At 44.7% G+C, this 21,577-nt stretch overlaps 1 protein-coding gene across 11 annotated transcripts in view; it reads right to left on the reverse strand.

Moving 5' to 3' along the window:
- ERI3 (ERI1 exoribonuclease family member 3) overlaps positions 1-21,577 on the reverse strand; it is a 126,080-nt gene that overhangs the window by 93,841 nt on the left and 10,662 nt on the right. For 5 of the 11 annotated variants that reach the window (XM_082687325.1, XM_082687321.1, XM_082687327.1 and 2 more), the window contains one exon: positions 17,051-17,328. The exons of 2 other annotated variants lie outside the window; for them this stretch is intronic. In XM_082687325.1, the coding sequence (XP_082543451.1) occupies positions 17,051-17,305 (255 nt within the window). In that variant the 5' untranslated portion in view covers positions 17,306-17,328. Of the gene's footprint in view, positions 1-17,050; positions 17,329-19,246; positions 19,353-21,577 lie in introns of all 11 variants that reach the window. 4 more of the 11 variants (XM_082687322.1, XM_082687326.1, XM_082687323.1 and 1 more) reach the window with 2 other exon arrangements.

A 21,577-nucleotide genomic window follows, 5' to 3' on the forward strand; every position in this document is an offset into this window, starting at 1 on the left:
GGAAGGGAGGAATGCACCAGAGGGGGGAGAGGGCAGGAGAGCACACACGCACCAGAGAGAAAAGGGAAAGCGAGGAGAGAGAATAAAAAAAATTATTGCTTTTTAATATTCAAAAACAGTTTGCAAAATTTAATCAAAGCAGAGGAAAAGCTAACATTTTTACCACTTTGACATTTTTATTAGCGCTTTCATAAATTTTTAAAACATGAATGGAATTAGTTTACAACACAAAAAAACTGCCCTGAAAACATCTGGAAGAGACAAATAGGAAATAATAAAAAAAATAAATAAAAGCAAAATCCTCCGAGTAAAATTAGCATGTGGAAAAGGCCTCCACTGCAGAGAGCGAAGGGGGGTTTTGCCCACTCCGTGCCCCCAGTAGTCAGCTCCAGCGTAATCCCTACCCCAGGTTCCCAGTTCTGGAAGGGATCTTTCTAGTATCACTAAAATCAAGGCAAACTGGTTCTCTCCAGGGACAGCCTGGAGGAGCAGCACGGAAGCTGTTGACACCTGACTGTGTGCAGGATGTGGACGAGTGGGAAGATGGGAGAAATGGCCAATCTCCTTGATGTCGCAGGGCAGCCAGGTAGCCTCTCCCTCAAACGCACCTGCGATATCGGGCTTGTTTTTAAAGCATCTATTTTTACCCAATACCTTAAAGCAGGACTGAAGACCCAATCAAGGCAGTGAGATTTCATGACAGAAAAACCCAGAGGTTCTGTTTGCCTGATCCCCCAGCTGATCCCCCCAAATGGGGAAGCTGATAGGAGCCCCCTGAGATAGGAAGGGCAACAAGGCTGAGGCAGAGGGGGCAATGGCAAGGAGGCCCCAGCTTTTGCTTAGGTTAGGTGATATCTTTCCTCCCAACTTGAGACGAGGAGACTCCCCCAGTCCCCCGAGGCCTTTCTCACTCCTCACAAAACACTCTTTAGCAGACCTGGCAGAAGACAGTTTTGCGCTGAAAAATAAAATGGAGGCACACATACACAAAAATACATACTGGTCCCCCTGAAAAAACCAGACAGCCAAGATTTCCAAGCACTCCCTCTGAAGCGGGGCTCACCGGATGCCCGAATTTCTGATGTATCCTGCTTCTCCTGCTACAGAGAAGCAGCTCTTCCCCAGAAGGAGCTCCAAAGCCTGGTGAGTTTGGCTGCCCTGGTGTCTAAAGAAACAAATACAGCCAGTTCCTCACTAACAATGTTAGCTTGGCCCACAATGAAATTGAACCTGTGACACAACTGTACTTTTCATTTAAACTTTCATTTGGAGAGAAGCAGTGTTTGGAGACCTGCAGTTTGTCCTGCTAATAAAGACAAGTGTTGGGACCTTTAAGGATGCCATTCATCTCTGGCTTTTATTAAATTCAATTTTCTTAAGCCCATGATACATTATGAAATTAGGAGTTGACATTCCTCTGGAAACAAAAATATCTATCAAACATAAATAGAAAAAAACCCTCTATTACCAAGAATTTATGGCTTAAAGTTGATCTCTTTCCACTTTTTTACAAGCACATGGTTTGTTTTAGATATCTGAAATGTTATTACAGATCTAGAATTTCATTAGTATTTATTATAGAATAGTAAGCGCTTCAGCTCCTGCTCTGACCAGCCCCAAGTCGGCATCCCCGGTAGATTCTCTAAAAGTGGCCTTTGGGTTTCCCCACTGCAGCTTGCTCTTCCACCTCTCCTGCTGCTGGCTCCCTCACCCCGAGGGAAATGGAGCTAACCTGTGCTCACACTCAGTAGTACCCTTCCAGGGATGAAGCAGCAGCTAGCCTCAGCTCTAAGCAAACCGAGGAGGGAGATCCCAGAGATACCTGGGGGCCAGGGACACAGCGAACTGGACCTATCCTAAACATACCTCTCCAGAGGTCCATCAACCAGGCCTTCTCCCCTAGCCCAAGAAGAGGGACTTCCAAGAGCCAATCTTAGAACATTACTTTGCATGCGCCCCTTCTCAGGACCATCAGCGGCTGCTGTGTCAATAACCTTGCACACTGGCATACTCACTTAAGCCAATGAGGATGGAAAGAAGAGCTTCTGATAGAAGACTCTCTGGGCAGTCAGAGCACAAGGGATTTCACTTAGGTACTTCTTACCCTCGCATATTACCCATCCAAGCCCAGAACCTCAAAATCCTGGCCCCATCAGCCCATTCATGGGAGAAGAACCCTAATCTCTACTAAGGGGGCATGACTCTGCAGCCAGTGCACCCATAGCAGGCCAACAGTTTTTGGCTCATAAGGATCAGAAAGGTAACACCAAAGTTACAGGTTGATCACATTAATTCCAACCAGAAGCTTAGGAAGCTGTGCCTCCATGCTAGCTTTGGGAGGCAGGCGCTCTGGTGATGATCAAACTGTTATTCCTGCCCCTCCTCCTTTTCCCTCCCTCAATCTCCTCATTCTCCTGGGAGAAGTTTTTAGGAGTAGTTGAGTGTCTGCTTACGCAGCGGTAGCACCAGGAAGGAAAGAAGGACCAGTGTGTGTTCACCAGCCCTCTCTTCCTCCTCTAACAGTTTCCCAATTCCTTATATCCGTAGGTCATGTGCATTCAATTAAACTACCTGGGCAGCATCTACTGGGAGCACTGTACGGGTGTTGGGAGTGGGATTTAGAGGGAAGATGTAGCTTCTGCTTTGGAGAAGTGCACAGACTAGTGAGCAGAGAAGATACTGAACAACTAATGAACAACGCACTATGATAAATATCTTAGTGGAGGGACATACTGAGTGTTGGGACTTTCAACTTACAGGTGTGCTTGCAAATACATTTTCTTATCTTACCCTTATTAATCCTGGAAGATAGGTTATATCAGCGGCAGCAGCAGCTCATAAACTAACATACTATTTACCAGGCAGGGGCTGGGTGTGGACATAGAGACAAATATAAGGAGATATTCCTCCTCTGTCTGAGGGTCTTGGAGTCTGGGCAAAGGGTAGAGAGGAGCTGGCCCCAATGCCCTCAGGGCCACGTGGAAAATGGAATCATTTCATTCCTTCCATTTGTTGTTTACTACATGGCAGACCCTCCGCCAGATGCTTAACAGGAATGACCTCACTGAAGCTTCCTAACAACTCAGGAGGTGGGAATCACTAAGATCTTTATTTTACAGATAAACTCAGGCCCAAAAAGAAGTGGTGCTTTGCTCAAGGTTACACTCCTTGTAAGGGGCAGAGCTGGGACTCCAAATGGGGAAAGGAGACTTAAGAGAACAGGACTCCCAGCTTTCAGAATCTGACAGGTCAAGAGAGGATTCTTCCAGGCTGAAAGGCTGTCTTTAGGAGGCTTGGCCTGCTATCTCCTCGGAAAAGAGGCTGCTCTCGAGTTACCAGAGCACAGAATGTAGCCTCCCTGGGCAGAAAGTCCTGGAGGACCACTGCTACTCAGTGACACAGATGGCACTATGCTCTGAGGGCAGGGACAGTGGGAACCAGAGCCTTAGGTCTGCATCTCCAGCACCCAGCTCTATCCTGGCACACAGACCTCACTCTCTCCACTTCTGATGAGTAACACCAGAGGCGGCCGTAAATGGCGAGGCAGAAGCCAAGCCCTTGGCTCTAAGAGAAACATCTCAGCTTTTACACAGCTCCCCACAGCTCAGGGAGATGAAGTGATCTACTGAAGGTGACGAACACGGTAAAGGTGGTGGTGGAGCCAGGATTCAAATGCAGACACAAAACACCCCAAAGCACCTTGTCTCTCATCTTTAAGCGGCTTCTCATCCTCCCTCAACTGCTACAAACCACCAGCATCCAGCTTTCTGTCTGTCCAGACCCAGGGTTCCCTGGAACACAGAACTCTCAGAGCTAAAATTGGGACAGCTGGTCACCCTTCACTATCCACAAGCTACCTGGACCACTAGGTTGTCCAAGGATAGAGCATAATAGTCCCCAAAAGCTGGTCTGCTGATGGTGCATGGGAATTAGCCACAACTTGACAACTCAGGACAAAAGCCTCAGAATTTGAATTGTTCAAAGTATCCAGGGTACCAAACCTACTGTGTCTGTTGTCTCCCTCAATAAAATGACAGCAGCAAACCTTTCTTTGTTTTTTTAAGGGGAGAGAAGACAGATAAAAAGGAAGAACTAAGTAAATACTCTTTTACCTTTTTAAGGGAGCAGAGGTATAAGTTGGAGCAAAGGTTTTAGACAGAGCTGCTTTCTAGTTGCTCAACGAGGAATACCAGAGACTGTCTTGATTAACTGAGGACAAAAGTGTAATAACATCTCAAGTGAAATTTCACACCTACAATCAGCAGATTACAAGAAATAAATGTGTAGGTTGCTTTCAGGGTATTCAAACTCCCTTCAACTAATGTGTCTTCAGTGATAAGATTATATTTGAAGATAGAACAACAATAACAAAAGGATTTTTAAGGAGAAGGGACTTAGGTTAGACTGCTGGACAATGGGACAGAAGATTTAATAGTGTCACGTTCTTATAGACCTTTTCTCCAAAGCACAGATTCTCCTTTGCCTGAGCTGATGGCTCTATGATCCTGTCTGAAATAAGGGAATCAGCAAATCATTCTTCATGGCTTCCTTCTCTCAACCCAGGAACTGGCATTCCTTCAATTTAGAGATGGTAACAACTAACCTACCCCTTCCCTCCAGCCTCAGAATAAAATACCAAACTGTGCAACACCCCTGTAAGGAAAGGTTTGATAAATCCAAAAGCGACATCGCACCACAAGGTAGAAAAAGCAGTACATGGCAAAAACATGAGTTTTCTGCAAATACTTGGGTTTTGCCGACAAGTCCCATGCAAAGGCAGGCCCCTCCTCAAGGGATCGAGGAGCCTCCTGGCCACAGGGGAAAGGGGAAGTTGAGAGGGGAAAGTGAGAGCTGCACTGGGCAAAGAACAGGGCACGGTTTGCTTAACAGTTTCTCCCTTGGGGGGGAAAAAAAGACATTTTATGCACAAGGAGCTTATTTCTTAAACAAACACTCGTGGTTTTGATTTACACCACAGCCTGCTCCTAAATAATTTATGGCGGGTTAAATTTATTGCCGAGCCCTGGCTGGCTGCAAATTCGAATTGCCAAATAATTAGATTTTAGGGCAAAGCTTATAAATTACCCGTCGATTTGTCCGGACTTGTTTGTCAGTTGCTTTGTGCTTCAGGTCATCTTTGGCATTTGGCTGTTTGGGTTTTAATTGCTGATTTACACTTTGACAGATGAGAGCTGATGCTCGAAGTTTCAGGACAAGGAAGGGTAAAAAATTGGAGCTTTAAAAGACTGGTTTTTCACCTACATGTCCATTTTCACTATCCCTACAGACCCCAAAGCAATTAAAATGTAGAAAAGAGGCTGAAAATAGACAGTGCTATTCTTTATTGGGGGGGGGGGGCGGTGTGCAGAATGATTTATAATTCACTTTTACTATAATGTGAATTTAAAAAAATAATAATACCAATAAATGAAGGGGCCCAAAAGTTTTCAAAACTGCATCCTCACCCGGGAATGTGCCTGCCCGTGTTTACCTTCACGTGACTCTGGATCCACCTCAGTTCAAGCATTTTTACATACTCAATTGTAAATAACTGCAGATATTAGTGGCCTCTTTGAAGCTAACCCTCCAGGGCAGCAAACAACCAAATGATTCCTTTGTAGCTACCTGTATACATATTGGTCATAAAATTAATTTAAGCAAATCTCGGGGTTGTGTGCAGGAGAGGCCCCCCAGAGGCAGGACTAAGGGAGGGCATGGAAATGGAAGGGTTCCAAGTCCAACTTACCATTCCAGTACAGGAAAAAAAAATATCTCTAGGTGGTACCTCAGCTCTACCCACTATGTTGATAGAAGGCCTAAAGGCTTTCTCTATGCTTCCAGAAGGGCCTTCTTCCCAGCCACCTGTTCTATCTCAATACCCAGCAATGATACCATGATTAAGAAGACTACTAGTACTAATTCCACTAAGAAAAGCTAACTCCTATCGCTATGACATGTAAGGCACTGTTCTAAGCACTTACACTTTATCCTCCCAACAGTCCTCTGAGACTGGTGCTATTATTAACCCCTTTTTGCCAGTAGGGCAACTGAAGCATGAAGAGTATAAGTAACTTGCCCAAGGCAAGTCATACCATTAGTAGGTGGTGGAGACTGGGCTCAAATCCAGAGTCTAGTTCTGCAATCTATGCTCCGAACCATTATGTTGTATTACTTCTCATCAGAATAGCCTCTCCCTCAGTTTCCCTCACTTTGGGGATCCAGAGTCCACATTCTGGGACTTTGGCACATGCAGCCAATGACTGTTCATTTATTCAACCAGTAAGGTGAGGAAAAGTCATGTAACATGCTCAGGATCACAAGACGAATCAGAGGCTTGGTTAGTCAATCAAGTGCAAATACTGCACCAAAGATCCAGTACTTTGGCGTAACAGGTGATCGGGAGAGGCCCAGGCCCACTCAGGCAGACAGAGGTCCTGGCCAGGCAACTTGGGCAGGAGACCAGAGAAATTTGCTGGGCTTCAGGAGGCCCTGCTCCTGAAAGGGCTACTGGTCTCTTCACAGAAGGCTTAGTTCCATGGGGTGCTTCATAGATTCCCTGTTCTCTGTACAAAGCTGCTGGCCAGAAGCCAGAACAGGAAAACCGTTGTGCTGGCATGACAGCAGATTTTTAAAATCACTGACCATGGAGCAAGCAATACACAGACTGACATCCTGCCTACAATGCATGGAACACTTTTGTCACACATTGGCTCATTTGATCTTACATCTCTGTAAGGCAGGCAGGAATCACTGACCTATTTTATAGACGAAAAAGCCTGGGAGGTCAGTGGGCCTCAAAGCATGTTCCCTCACAGGGAGCATCCCATCACCAGGGAATTTACCAGAAATGCAAATTCCTAGCCTCTACCCCAGACTCTGGATCAGAAACCCTGAGAGTGGGACCAATAATCCATGTTTCAACCAGCTCTCCAGGTTAATTCTGATTACTATTCTGACTAAGTTTAAGAACCACTGGTCTAGACTAGAGCAGTGTCTCTCAGACTTCAAATTACCCAAAGATCTTGTCAAATTACAGATTCTATTTAGTGCTGGAGTAGGGCCTGATATTCTAAAAGCATTTCTAACAGGCTCCTACATGATGAGGATGCTGCTAGTTCTTCCACCACACTGACAAACAAAGGTAGAGTCTAGAACATCTATGAGATTATCTCCTTATACTGACCAAGTGAGAATCTGTGCCACAAGTCTTAGTTCCTTTCTTAGAGCAAACCCTTACTTGGCCCACTTGTAAGCACTTGGGACAAGCCCTTTAGATCTGCCAACCACTCCTGGCTCTAGCCATCAGACATTTCATTCTCCTTGCTGCCACAATCCAGGGGAGAAAAATTGGCAAGTCACACCCCAGAGCTCTACTGAGCAAGCTGGCAACTCTCTGCTAGAGAGCCAACAAGAGGTCTTCTTTCATGACAATACGTGCTCCTCTCCAGAAAAAAACACCTTCCTTCTGTCCAAATGAATTAATAAGCAGCTCTGGATGCTTCTCCAATGAAGACTTCTTGAGAAATACCTAACTGTGGGCACAGATCTGGAACAGGGTCCCAGCAATTCCTACAAATATCCTGAGGTACCAAGCTAGGGATTCCTCACCAACATCAACCAACTGCTACATTCCACACCATCACCATGAACTCCCTTTTAAGGTCTACCCCTGGCCTTGTTTCTCTAGCCACTTACCCTTCCAGTGAAAGGAGACCTTATCAAAATGGCATGTTTCATACCCATTCTTCAATGCCTACCTCCTCTGTCCCCAATTAACTACCAATCCCTTTCAGTCCATCAGTTGGCCTTCCATTCAAATGCTGCTAAGACTGGGGAAAGAAAAAAAAGCAACCCATGAACAATTCAGACAGATTCCCTGGAACTCCACTTTCAAAACACCACAATCTCAAGCCATGATTCTGTTTCTTTCTTTCTTTTCTTTTTTTTTTTTTTTTAAGATTTTATTTATTTATTTGACAGAGAGAGATCATAAGTAGGCAGAGGCAGGCAGAGAGAGAGAGGAGGAAGCAGGCTCCCTGCTGAGCCGAAAACCCGACGCAGGGCTGAATCCCAGGACCCTGGATCATGACCTAAGCCGAAGGCAGAGGCTTTAACCCACTGAACCACCTAGGTGCCCCATGACTCTCAGTTTCTATCACACTTCTGGAGAGCAAGATTCCAAGCTTTCTTTCCAGTTATCATCCTATCTACCTAATCATCACTACCTACCTCCCCTAGGCTTCTGGCCAAATGGCTCATCAAAAAGCTCCTACTTGCAACACCACTAAGGAACTCAGCTTATCGGTGCTCCCTGATAGGAATCTTCAGTTCGGAGCACCCCTTTTACAACCACCATAGGTTCCACTTTTACTCCTTGCCAAATCTCAGTGCCACTGATCCTCAGGGGCCCACCAGTATCCAAAGAAGCCACCGGCTACTTTAAAGCATGGTTCTCAAGCTCACTTCTTTCCCAGCACATCTAAAAGCTATAACATAACTTTTTCTCTCCAACTCCACCATCACTACCTTAGTCCAGCCTACGAACAACTCTTTCAAATAATGCCTCCTAATCAGGTTCCCCACGTCCATTTCTATTTAAAACCTTCGAACACCTTCCCCACCATTCCCATGAACTCTGGCTTGCAACATCTCCTCCTGTTTCTTCTACTCCATTCAATAACACCTTCACACTTTCTCTTCTGGCTCACCATCTTTACCCCAGCCTCACTGTGGGACCCTGTATGCTCCCTTCCTTTCAGCAACATCAGCATCTTCAAATAAGAGCCTCTGCCAGCATTCAACCTTCAGGCCAACCCTTGGCTGGGAAAGGCCTCCCTAGGACTAGACACTGAGCACAGTACTGGAAAAGAAGTGGACTGATCACATAACAGATGTGTTTTCCTGCCCACAAACCAAGATCGTTCACTGGCCACTACATACAGGGATAGGACCAAAACAGCAGGCTATTCCAAGGTACCTGCACATCAGATTAAAAGCTTTGCTGATGTTTGTCTCTCCCTCCAGGGTCCACTTACCTCCTTTTTGATTCTCTCAGCACTGAATGGGGCTTTGCCTGTGGCAGCACTCTACACTCACAAACCGTGGTCTGCCTGTCCCAGCCTGCTCACCCTTCCACTGCAGACCTGCCGGCTGGTCGGGGGTGGGGGTGGGGGGGGACTAGTGTCAATCTGAAAACACTCTTGTTTCAGGCTTTTAGGCTATGACTCAATTTTCACAGCTAGAGCTCAAAACTCATCACATAAATGTATAGCTGTGGGGTTTTTGTTTTTCTTATTTTTAAGTATTGTGAACACCCAACATTAAGAAAATAAAAAATAATCACTCCAGTGGCATCTTAATCAAAATGATGCAGGATCCTTTTCCCCAACAAGATAAAGGGATGGAGAAAGCATCTCCTAGTATCAGTTTTCACATGTCAAACAACTGAGATCAGTCTACAAAGTAAGAAATGTAATCAATATCGGAGAGAAGAAAAAACAAGACAGGATGGAGGCAGGAAGAAGTGAAGCCTATGGACTTAGCTAAATACGCCTCTGGATTTCATTTCACTACCCCCATCCCAAACTACTTGTTTTCTTTCTATGGCTGTGTACCTGTTGCTCCTGCTCAGAGGGAGAGCTTACCCCCATCTCGACACTTCTTCTCTAGCACATTTTCTCTTGTTACCCAGACCCGCCTGCCTCTTCCTTAACCCTTCCATCAAATCTCTCGGTGTTAGTCAGCCAGCTTATCTGTTTGATGGATCCGGTCTAAGGAAGGTAGCTTCTTCCCAAGGGATGTCTCGCAAATCCAGATCCAAACTGCCAGTACTTTGGGGGGTCAGAGGGAGCCGCTGTGTCATTCTCTAGCCCTTCTTTTTCCCTGAAGGACTAGTAGCCCAACCCTGTGCTACCTTAAATAGCACTGGGGTATCCGATTAGCCCTCCCCAGCAATGCTTCAAGGCCTCAGCTTACATATTTTTTTGTTGATCCTTATGTTTTTGCTCACACTTTATTGGCTAAAATTCTCTCAAACCTCTGCTAGCCTTCATACTCTCAGAGATCCCACTAAGACCTTCTAGCTCCCAGGGCGCCTGGGTAGCTCAATCCGTTAAGTGTCTGCCTTCAGCTCAGGTCATGGTCCCAGGGTCCTGGGATGGAGACCCACATCAAGCTCCCTGCTCAGCAGGGAGTCTCCTTCTGCCCCTCCCTGCTGCCAAAAACAAAACAAACAAAAACTACCTTCTCGGTTGAATATGAGAAATAACATATAACCAACATAGATAATCCTACTAAAAAAAACCAGTGAAATATTTGTCATATTCAAAGCCTTCACTCTATCTCTTCCTCATTTTCAACATTTCCACAAAAAACTCTGCAATCCATGTCAGTTTTTCAGACTCGGGTCAATTCATCCTGGCTTACTCTGTGAGCACCCTCTTTCACTCCTGCTACAACAATTCTAGAGGCCATAGGCTGACTTGGCTCTCGTGGATCTCCTAAACTTCTCTAACATCAGGCCTATGTGACCCCTCCTCCACACTATGAGCAGAGTTGATCTTTCCCCTCCTTTGAGCCCCCACTGCACCAAGTACTTATCTACAGGATATAATCAAATGCTTAACAGTGGTTACATGCAGGTCTATCCTCGACTACCAGCTCCTTGAGGGTAGGGACTGTTTCTTGTTTCTATGCCCCCAGAATCTAACACGGAGCTTGAAGTTGCTATCCAAAGCATAAAAAGAGGCCTTTTCATTGCCTCTAAGGTAGTTACAATGAGGTCCTCCCCATTCCTTTGCTTACTTGGTTGGTTTTGTCGTATCTAACAAAAACTTTAAAAGGCAGCTCAGTGTCACTGTTCGTTTACAGTCCCTGATTTCATTCATCATTTATCAATGGCCCTATTCTTTACAGCTCTTCCCCACCACCAACCTTAGCCCAGTGTCTAACAAAATCTGCATTCCAACAGCTGTCTCAGCCCTGGGGAGGCCACCAGGATAATAAGAGGCTAGGGGGAGGTTTCCTGATTTGTACTAAATTATGTGGTGATTTTGTTACCAATGACCCAGTGCTCCCCAAGGAAAGTTCCTGGTCCCACCCCCAGGCGACTCCACAGCCCTAACTACACACCACAGCAGCTTAAAGGTATAAACCCTGGGGAAGATAGAGAAGCAGTGTGAATAGAGCAAATAAACCCACTTCGATCTCTGCCTCTGCTATGCCAAACACATAAGGCAGCACCACCACGCATCGGTGCTCCACTCCCGGGGATGTATATTTTACTTCGACATTGCTATGTCTGCTCCAAATAAAGAAGGGCCCTTCGGCTTTCACGTGAAGTTACAACAAGGCCAAGACCCGGACACAGCAAATGCTTGTTCCCATTCAGGGAGCAGTTGTGAGGAGCCACAGTGACGGTCAGAAGGAAGGGATGGTGGGGGTCGGGGGTGGGGATCCCTGTAAGGGACCACCAGGAAACAGCCGTCTGTGAAGGAGGGGGGGGTTTGGAGGTGGAGGGGGAAGCACCACTTTTATGGAGGCAGCAACAAAAAGGACAAAAGCGCCTAGTGGGCTGTCCCATTCCCACCACCATCACTGGCCACCAATAGAGGAATTCATTTATGGTGACCCTGGAAAAAGAGATGTGTTAAAGCAGAAATATAACTAAAAAGAAAGGCAATAATTGGTCTGATGGGCAGGGGAAAAATTATACCAAGAGTCGGGAGCCTGTGCAAGAACACTTACAGCTCACACAGTCGTCATAACTCAGCCCCCTCAAGCATTTTGTGCTCTGCTTATGGTGTTAACTTTAATGTCTTAACATATAACACCATCCGCACTAACACAAAATACTACACACGCCAGATGAGGCTAAATTATAGTTGCTGTGGGAAGCATAACTTTGAATTTCCTGATTTTGGTGCATTTAATCTCAACCATAATGTTACATTAACGTCGGTTTTGCATTTCATTTCCCAGTTTAGAAGAATAGCGTCAGCGCCTTCGCCTGTCTGTAGAGAAAAAAGTGCAGGCTGACTGGGGCCACAGGCAGATGGCCCACAACCCAATAATTGGGCCCTCCCAACAGAAAGCCTGGCTGCACCCCTCCTACTTGAAGGAGCTGGGACTGGGACAAGTAAATGGGGCAGGAAGGGTGGGTTCTTTCTCTAGAGAACTGCCTTTCCGTCCACTTGGAGGGTGCAGAAACCAAGAGCAGGGAGAAGGAAAGGTGACTACATAGGAAGATAGTATGTGTGTGCACACTGTTTGGGAGCAGGGGGAAAGGATTGGGGGATCCTGCTTTTTAGCCCTGAATGGATAAGGGAATCAATATAGTTTGATTTGTAGGAAGCTTAACAATTTCCTGTAAAGTTTCCCAAGATGTCTTTCTCACAGAAGACTAATAATGATATACCAATTCTAAGTCATACTGAAATCCTCCAAATGCCTCTCTTCCGTATTATTCCTTCTCCTGTCACCATTAACCTTCCTCCACCTACCCTCCCAAAATAACCCAGCATCTGGACAATTCTCTATAAAAGAGAAACCCCTTTACTCATAGCTCTAACTCAAAATGCAGATGGAGTTTCTTCAAGGTTTCTTTTAAAAAAGAAGGAAGGAAGGAAGGAAGGAAGGAAGGAAGGAAGGAAGGAAGGGAGGGAGGGAGGGAGGGAGGGAAAGGCAGGCCCCTGTGGACAAAGACCAAACACTAGAAAACCTCAACCCCAAAAGTCATTTTTTTCCAAAGTTATGGGCACTTGAATACAGATGAGAAGGAAAACAGTCACCGGGCTGCTGCAGAGCAGTGAGAAAAAGACCATACCCAGAAGCCTCATGGATGGCCAGAGGGAACTCAGGGAGGGAGGGCAGGCAGTGGCCAGGACTTTGCTCCACAGACAAGGCGAGCAGGGCAGCCCTCTCCCTGGCAATTCAGATAGCTGACTTTATTTCCTTCTCCTGGTGGGCTAAGGCCTACACCTCACTGTCCTCACATTTGCTTTGTTCCTTTCTAAACAGTGAGGTGGGGAGAGAACTCGCCCCCAGGTTAAAGATGGACAATTAGAGATCCCACCAAAGCTTTCAGGCTGCTCCCTGGGCCTCAGGGTCACAACCACCATTATTCGATGTACATCCACACCAAAATGAGCACATGAACTCCTGCTAACCAGGAGAAAGGACTCAGGATTCCCCTAAACCAGATAAAAACCTACTTACCTATCAGGAAACAACTCCTAAAGTAAGAAAGGAATCCTATTCCTCAAACTTAGAGTCTCTAAAGCAATTTAAACCATGTGAATAAACATTTAAGCAGAAAAATGTTTTCAAATGTAAAAGGCTTGTATTCTGCCAATATCTACCATATTAATCTGAATTAAAATGTAAATCAAAAGAGTGCAAAACCCAGAAAAGTGAAGCCTATCACTAGTAAACCAACCACTCCAGCTACACCTAGCTGAACAAAGTACAAAAATAAACAGCAAAAATGATGACAAATGGAATATACCAGATATTTTACCACATTTATAACCAATACTGTTACTCACCCAAGTACAACAGAGCTTATACATGTTCGTTTTCACGGTGCCATTCCTTAAGAACAGTCTCAATAAGCTGACTCGGGAACTTCTGAAGACCAAAGATGGATCAGAAAAATGAACCCCGTAACAAGCCTTCAGATAGATCCTGGACCCAAACTTATTTCTCCCTCCTACACCCCACCCCCAAGGGGTAACGGCACACTCTCATAAGGACTGGAAATGTACTGTGTAGATGCCTTGAGTATTCAAAGCAACTGGGAGCCAGGGAGGAGGAAGGCTGATTCACAGTCCCAAGCTCATCCCCAGGAGGCACAGAGACCTTGCCTATAAAGCATCTCTGTCGAGTGGACAGCCATTAAGCTATTCTGAGAGAGCAACAGGGAGGGCTGGATTCAGCTAGCAGCCCATCTTTTCCAGTCTCTTCTAAAAGTTCATTCTCATCCCAAATCCCAATCTGTTTCCATTTAAATTCATTTCTTTTTTTATCCTTATTAAAATGAAGAGCAAGTTATTAGTATACTCCTTGGAACACCTCCCATGTGAAGAAATAAGTCACTAAAACCATATTCAATTTCTCTTCTCTTCTAAGTCCTATTTTTGTACCCCTCATGATTTTTTTCCCCCTCTTATCCTGAGCTTTTCCAATTTCTCCACTGCCCCTGCTGACTGGAAGACCTACACAGCCCAGAGGCTCTAATGACAACATGACTATGATAACCTCAGTGGAAGGACGCTAGCCTATGTGGGACTGACAAATTCTCCAAACCATCTTCTAAGATTCCTCAGAATCCTGTCAGGATCCTGCTACTTGCAAACTTTAGAGAAGATTTTTTTTTTTTCAAAGAGAGATAGGCTTTAAGTTGCCACAAACAAGTCTCAAATCACTCCTGAGCTACCCATCCTTTTCCTGAGAATGATCCAATGGGTAGTCCAACAGAGCTGCCTGGCCCCAACTCACCTTCCCACCTGTTGATCACAGCATTGTGGAGGCTTAATGAAGTAGAGATGCATTACATTTATCACTTACCCCAGATCCACTCAAATCCATCACTGTGTCACAGCAAGAAGTTAGATTGATCTGACAGGATTTGCTCTTCTTCGCAAACCCATGTAAGTTATTACTCAGTACCCTATGTTCTTCTAGCTGTTTGCTGATTGATTATCTGACGATCAGGTCAAGTATCTTCTCTGGAATCACAGTAAACTAATGGGTCTATAATTTCCAAGATCATTCGTATTCCCCTTTTAAAGATAAGCAAGACAGCAAATGCTTCTTCCTGAGTTCTCTAAAGCAACAGCTAATGCTTCCTAATAATGAACCAGGGCAGCCAATTCTTTAAGTGCCCTTGGAATCACATCATCAGGGTTCATTGATTCTGGAGATAATCTTCAATCAGGCCCAGAACCTGGTAAACAGCAAGAAGTCCTACCTCGGCCTAGGTCAGGAAGGCCTTGGTGCCTAAGTCTGGGTGGGAAGTTGGTGATACAAGTGATTTAAATCTGTATTGCATTATATCTTTAGCATTGCAATAAATAACTAAAAAGAACAATGCCCTTCAAAGAGAGATGGAAGGTGATCCTGACAGACTAAATTGAGACATGAATCAAGCTTCACCTTCAGCAACATTGATGGGACTCTCTGTAGGACAGAGCTACAAAATTATCTGAGCTTACAGTCTAACTGAAAAGTTCAGAAATAAGCATATACAAGCATATGCCAGAAAGAAAATGCCACAAAGGAGGTGCCAAGTGATTACAAGAGTTCAGAGAGGGATGAATCATAGGCAATCAGGATGTGTTGGATCTTAGACTCATGTCCACTAGGGCTTACTCAATAACTGAAATCTACATCAGTAAGGGAAATAATATGGTGTGTTATGATTTGGATGCTTGATTCCTAAGCTGGGAGAATCTACATAACCAAAATTCCCACCCACCACCCAGAAATAGCCAGCAAAGAATCTCTAATAGTTTGGGGAGGCAGAGAAGACTCTAGAGAATGGGCAGGAGCAAGAGGCTGAGAAAATAAGTGTGGCTCAGGCAGCACCCAAGCTATATTCCTTTTATGCAAAATTCCTCCCCTCAGAACCTTCTCCTCATCTTGCTCCTGTCTTCCCAAACCTCCATAGGCCTAATTCCAATACTCCCAAAGATAGACCACTACTTGAACGGAGAACAGGAAAAAAGAGAGAGAAGGAGGAAGGTAAAAGGGTGGTGGCATCTGCTTTATGGAAAATAATCTACTATTCTAAAGAGAGAACCTCTTCATGGGAAAAAAAACAACCATGAGAAATGAACCCAGTTCATCTTTGAATGGACCCCACTCTTCCCTGTCTCCCAAGTGCCTGATGCTACCATCCTCCCCCTTTCCCCCTCCTCCCTACCACTGAATGCTGCTCCAGACTAACATGTCTACACATCCCAAAATTACACTCCTAATAACCCAGGCCCACAGGGAAGAGTAACAGTCCTAGAGCTGGGCATTCTAAAGGCCCCCACAGCACAATGAACTGCCACATCAGCCCCCAATCGTTCCCCCCAAAGAGACACCAAGCATGCCAATATCTCTAAGCACAGGTGCCTCTGTGCTGCTAATCCAAACCTCCTAGTAGAACTACCTTAAAAGGTAAAAGGTCTCTGAACTCAGTTGATGACAGGAAAAAAAGCAAGCAAAGAAATTTTCCTTTCCAACAAACCAACAGTTGTACTTTTTCATGTTCTTGAATGCTGCAAAACACATCATCCCCAAACTTAGTGGCTTAAAACACCAATAATCACTTCTTAACTCACAGTTTTTGCCAGCCAGGAAGGAGTGGCTCAGCGGACCAGCCTGGCTCAGGGCTGGTGTCAGTCAGATGTCACTGGGGCTGGCAGATTCACTTCTGAGACAGCACGAAGAAACATGAATGGTACTGTTTTTTAGCTAAGAAACTCAGTTCCTATAGATGCATGCCTCTCCCCAGGCCGTTTGAGAGCCCTTGATGCATGGCCGCAAGTGATCCAGAGCAAGTGATCCAAAAGAGCAAGGCAAACCGCAGCGCTTTTTATGACTCAGCCTCAGAAATCCCACTATGGCTTTTCCTCTCTATTCTACTGGTTATACAAGGCTAACCCAATTCAGTGTGGGAGAAAAACTACCAAGGGTTAGGAATCTCAGGAGGCAAGGGTCACTGGGTGCCATCTTTGGGGCTGACTTCCACAAAATAACGTGCAGCAATAGCAGGAGAAGGAAGGAGGGAAGGGAAAGGAGAGAGGAAGGATGGGACATTAGGAAATATTTCGATTTCCAAAGGCCGAGAAACAATATGCCCAATTCTCTCCAGAGACTTGTCAGGCCAACCTTACCCTAAAGCATGCCTGAACCAAGCCCAGCTTCCTAGGCAGGAATTCCCAATGAGTAGCTAGAAGCCAGGAAGACATGAGAAAATTCCTCTGGAACCCAGAAAGCAAGACTAACCTCCCTCCCTCCTTGCCCGCCCCCCCCCTTTCTGAAGCAATGATGCAACAGTTACCTGAGGATGAATCTGTGGCTTGTCGCACGTGGCCTCAAAGTCCAGCACTAAAAAGTAGTGATACCTCTGGGGAGGGAAGGGCACCATTGCCGCCATGGATGCGCCAAAGCCGTGGGCCGCCAGTTTTCTGGTGGATATGGAACAGAACTCCGGGACACCACAGGGAGAAAATAAGTGGGAGCCCAGCACTTTTCTTGCTCTTGAAAGTAAATATGAAGAAAATCGAGCTGCTCCAGTCTGTAAAGGTGCTAGCATTGAACATCCAGAAGCATCTAAAACTTAGGGGAGGAAAGTTTAAAAAAAAAAAAAAAAAGAAAAAGAGAAAGAAAAGAAAAAAACAAAAAAAGAACAAAGAGCCTGGGTTACTCCCCTCCCACGGTGGCCCTGTTCCATCTGGTCTTCAGGAATAGTCCCACAACATGAACCACTCCCCAGTGTTTCTGGACCCCTTTTCGAAATCAACAGTATTCATTACTGCAGTTCAAGACCCTAATACTGGCCCCCGCAGCATTATGACAGCTCTGAGTCTCCAAGACCATCCTCAGAACAATCTGCCACGCTGGCCTTCATCTTTAAATGGAGCTCTAAAGTTCAAAAGAGAGAGAGAAAAATTTTGTGGTCATTTCTCAGGTGGCAACAGTTAAATGTAAAGCTAAGGTTCCCAAAGTCACATGAGGTGACCAAGCCACACAATCCGTCCTGGGAGCTAAGGAGCCTCAAACAGTGGAAAATGCCAAATATTCTCTCCTCAGCTCATGACAAGCCATTTGCCCCTGGGTTTCCAGTCCATATGGCACACCTCCACATTCCCTCCCTCTGGTCTCCCAAGGTAAAATGGAACACAGCCCAGCCAGGGAGCTTGCTCCTGATGTGCTGGTGATTCCCCAGCCCCCATACCAGTAAGTGGCACCCTGGGGAATGAATGACGCCTGGAGAGCACAGCTGGCAACAGCCTCAGGCCTTCCCTTCCCGTTTGCTGCCTTTAGACTCACTCTCTACTAGAGACCTGAATGACTGTGGGATTTTTTTAAAATAGGGAAGTAAAAGAGAAAACCCAGATGTGGCAGTAATGGGAGCATTGCTTAAAGAAAAAAAAAAAAAAAGAAAAGAAAAAGAAAAAAAGGTCTAGTAAAGTTTTCTGAGTGAACATGTGCAAAAAAAAAAAAAAAAAAAAATCCAAATCACTTTTCAAGTTTTTCCTTTAAATTTGCAGAATGTCTGCTCTTTAGAGGGTTAAGAAAATTTAAAAACCAAAGCCTAAGTTTTACTCACAAATAACTCAGGCTTCCTTTAAAAAAAAAAAAAAAAAAAAAAAAAAAGGAACAAAGAAGAAATTTTTTTTTTAACCCATCTTACACCCAATATTCAAATTCCCTCAACTTTAATCCTCAAAGTCAAAAGAGGAATCTCACTGCTCAATGCAGAAGTGGCCATAGTTTATGCCTTCCGAAGCCCCATTCTAATAGAGCCAAAAGCTTGCCTCTGAAAGGCTGCAGATGGGCACTGGCTCCTTCCTGCAGGGCTGAGGTGGGTAGCAGCCTGTGAAGTCCAGGACACACTCAGAGGCAATGAGGTGACCACTGCCTGAATGGATGTATACAATGCCAAGTATCACTTTTCCTTCTGGCTCTTCCCTGACTCACTGAATGACCTACAATAACTTGTCTGCATATTTATAGGACACATGTGGGTCCTCGATTTCCCCATCCCCATAGTGAGATTCCATGGGGATTCTAAGACTGAAGAATATTTGAAGTTCTTCATGGATCCTACAGAGCACAGTGTTTGCTTTCACCATGGCTTTACAGCATTGCCAAAAACGCAGCCCCAACTTTTCAGCTTAGAGTAGACAAAGGCTGGCTTGGATTTCACTATGGAATCCCTTGGAAAGGCAAAGGGGCCAACATCCCTCTGAAACCCAAAATCCAAAATGACTTCACATCACCCCCCACACACACACACACGTCTCCCGGCCTTGAACAGTACTGGAAGCCTTGCTGAGATGGGAGACCCACTCTGTTCAGATTATGCATTACAGTTTGGACCCAAAGTCCCGCAGGGCCTTAGAATGCTCCTCTAACTCCTTGAAGTCAGGCTGTATGGATAAGGACTATTGAGAGTCCTAATATTTGTCAATATTCACAGCGAGTGTATATAGTATATGTAGTCAACCAGACCCCATCTGTCAAACACTACCGGCAATTAAGCATCATGATTAAGGAGGCCTTCCAGGTTTGCATCCTGGCTGAGCCACTCATTTGCCATGGCACCTTTGGCCAAGCTCTGTTCTTCCATCCTTCACCTGTAAAATGACAACAATAGTTCTTATTCCATAAGTGAGAATGAAATGAGAGGACACATGTAAAGCATTAAGAGCAGTGTTGGGCACATAGGGGCTCAACATAGCTTACTATTATTACTATTACTACTATTCTATACTACCTCTGCCTGGCCAAGCCTGTACCCCCCTAACTTGGAGCCTATATATCCAATTAATGCATAAAGCAATCTCAGAGAATAACAGCCAAATCTCCTGCATGCCCAGAATGCTCCAGGCCTCCCATACGGCATACTATATGTGTGCTATCCCTTTTCATGAATGACACATTGATGACTAGGAGTACTCTTGCCTGCAGGCCTTGCTTTCTCAACTGATTTCACCCACATCAAAAAAATTCTCTTACAGGAAATCTTGAGAATAGACAATAGTAGGAGACCAATCTTCCACATGTCAGTAATCACTGGATTCCACACTTCCTCTACTTCTAAAAACCAAGTTCAACTCAAGTCAAGAAACAGAGGGCAGCTCTTCCTCTTCCCTTCCTGAAAAAATTTATTCTTATGGCTTTAGAGTCATTAGTTGTGGCAGAGGAACATAGTATCTACAAGTTGAAATGGGGGGGAGCAGACGAGTCTGGCCATGGGGGTAGAGGGTATCAGAGCCCATGCAAAGTAAGGCATCTGTATAGAGGCAAGAAGGTGTGACACAGCAAGTCAGAGCCCATGTGGGGTGTGGAGGGTATGGGGAGGAGGAGAGCAAGCCTGATGTAGGGAGTCACAGGCAAGGTAAAAGAGGCATTCAAGATGGGGAAGGAGCAATGGTAACAAATGGGAGATTGGTTACATACAGAGGGATTGATCAAAGAGCATATATTAAGGGTAATGAGAACCAGGTTTCTCACTGTTACAGGATGGAATTAAACTATGGAATGAAGAAAAAAAAATACATGGAGTGAAACTGAAATTGGAGGAAACAGTGTGAACTCATGGTTTCTGATATATAATATATAAAAATAAGCTAGACATGGGCACCTTGGTGGCTCAGTCATTAAGCATCTGCCTTCGGCTCAGGTCATGATCCCAGGGTCCTGAGATCAAGCCCCACATCGGGCTCCCTGCTCAGCAAGAAGCCTGCTTCTCCCTCTCCTACTCTCCCTGCTTATGTTCCCTCTCTCACTGTGTCTCTCTTTGTCAAATAAATAACTAAAATCTTTTTAAAAATAAATAAATAAATAAGCTAGACATAACTGAGTATGGACACACACCCACCCACACACACATCTGTTTTCTAGCTCTATTGAAGGGTCAGGGAGCAGAGCAACACTCCAGCAGCACTAAGCACACCTAGCACCCGTTGCCTTCTAAATAATATTCTTCAGTGGAAGAACCAGAACTCTTCGGAGAAATGGCTAATTCTGCAACTATGGCAGGGAAAGTACAAGATGAGTCTAGAACATCTTGTTTTGGGGCCAGAAAGCAAGGAAATGCTAAAAGAATGACGGGAATTATTAATCAAAAGGATGCAGAAGCCAGTTTGAAGGGGCTCCCACTGGCAGTAAATAATGATATTAACAGATTACACTGCATTGAATAAAAAAGGAAACCATGAATCTAAAATACACAAATTAACTAACTAATTAATAAATAAAAGTCTGGTGAGGAATATTCACGTATTTCAAACTATCTCCCCACAGAATGCTTACTAACTGTAACAGGAAGTATACAATGGAGAAGCCTGGTAGGCATCACCTTAATCAAGTGATCAAAATGAACACAATGGGAAAAATCAAAATCATGCACCACATGATAGAAGGCCATGAGAAGAAAGCATCAGTTCTGTGATATTTCTGTTAAAGATGCATAATCTAACTCTAATCATGAGAAAATATCCAACAAACCCTAATTGAGGGACAGTCTACATAATAACAAGCCTATAATCTTCAGAAGTATCAAGGTCATGAATGTCAAAAAACTTACTGAGCAAAATCTAAAGGAGATTAAAGGGGCTCGATAACTAAATGCAATGTACATTCTGAACTAGATCATTTTGCTACAAAAAACATCACTGGGACAACTGGCAAACTTGAATGGAACTTCAGAATTAGAAGGAGGTAAGGTAGCAATATTAATTTCCTGGTTTTACTGGTTGTAAATGGTTAGGTAAGAAAATGTCATTGCATATAAGAAATACACTCAAAGTATTCAGGGTGATGGGACATTAAGTTAACATTAGCTCTCAAATTGTTC

This window comes from Mustela nivalis (genome assembly GCF_964662115.1).
Source record: "Mustela nivalis genome assembly, chromosome: 10".
Lineage (NCBI taxonomy): Eukaryota > Metazoa > Chordata > Mammalia > Carnivora > Mustelidae > Mustela > Mustela nivalis.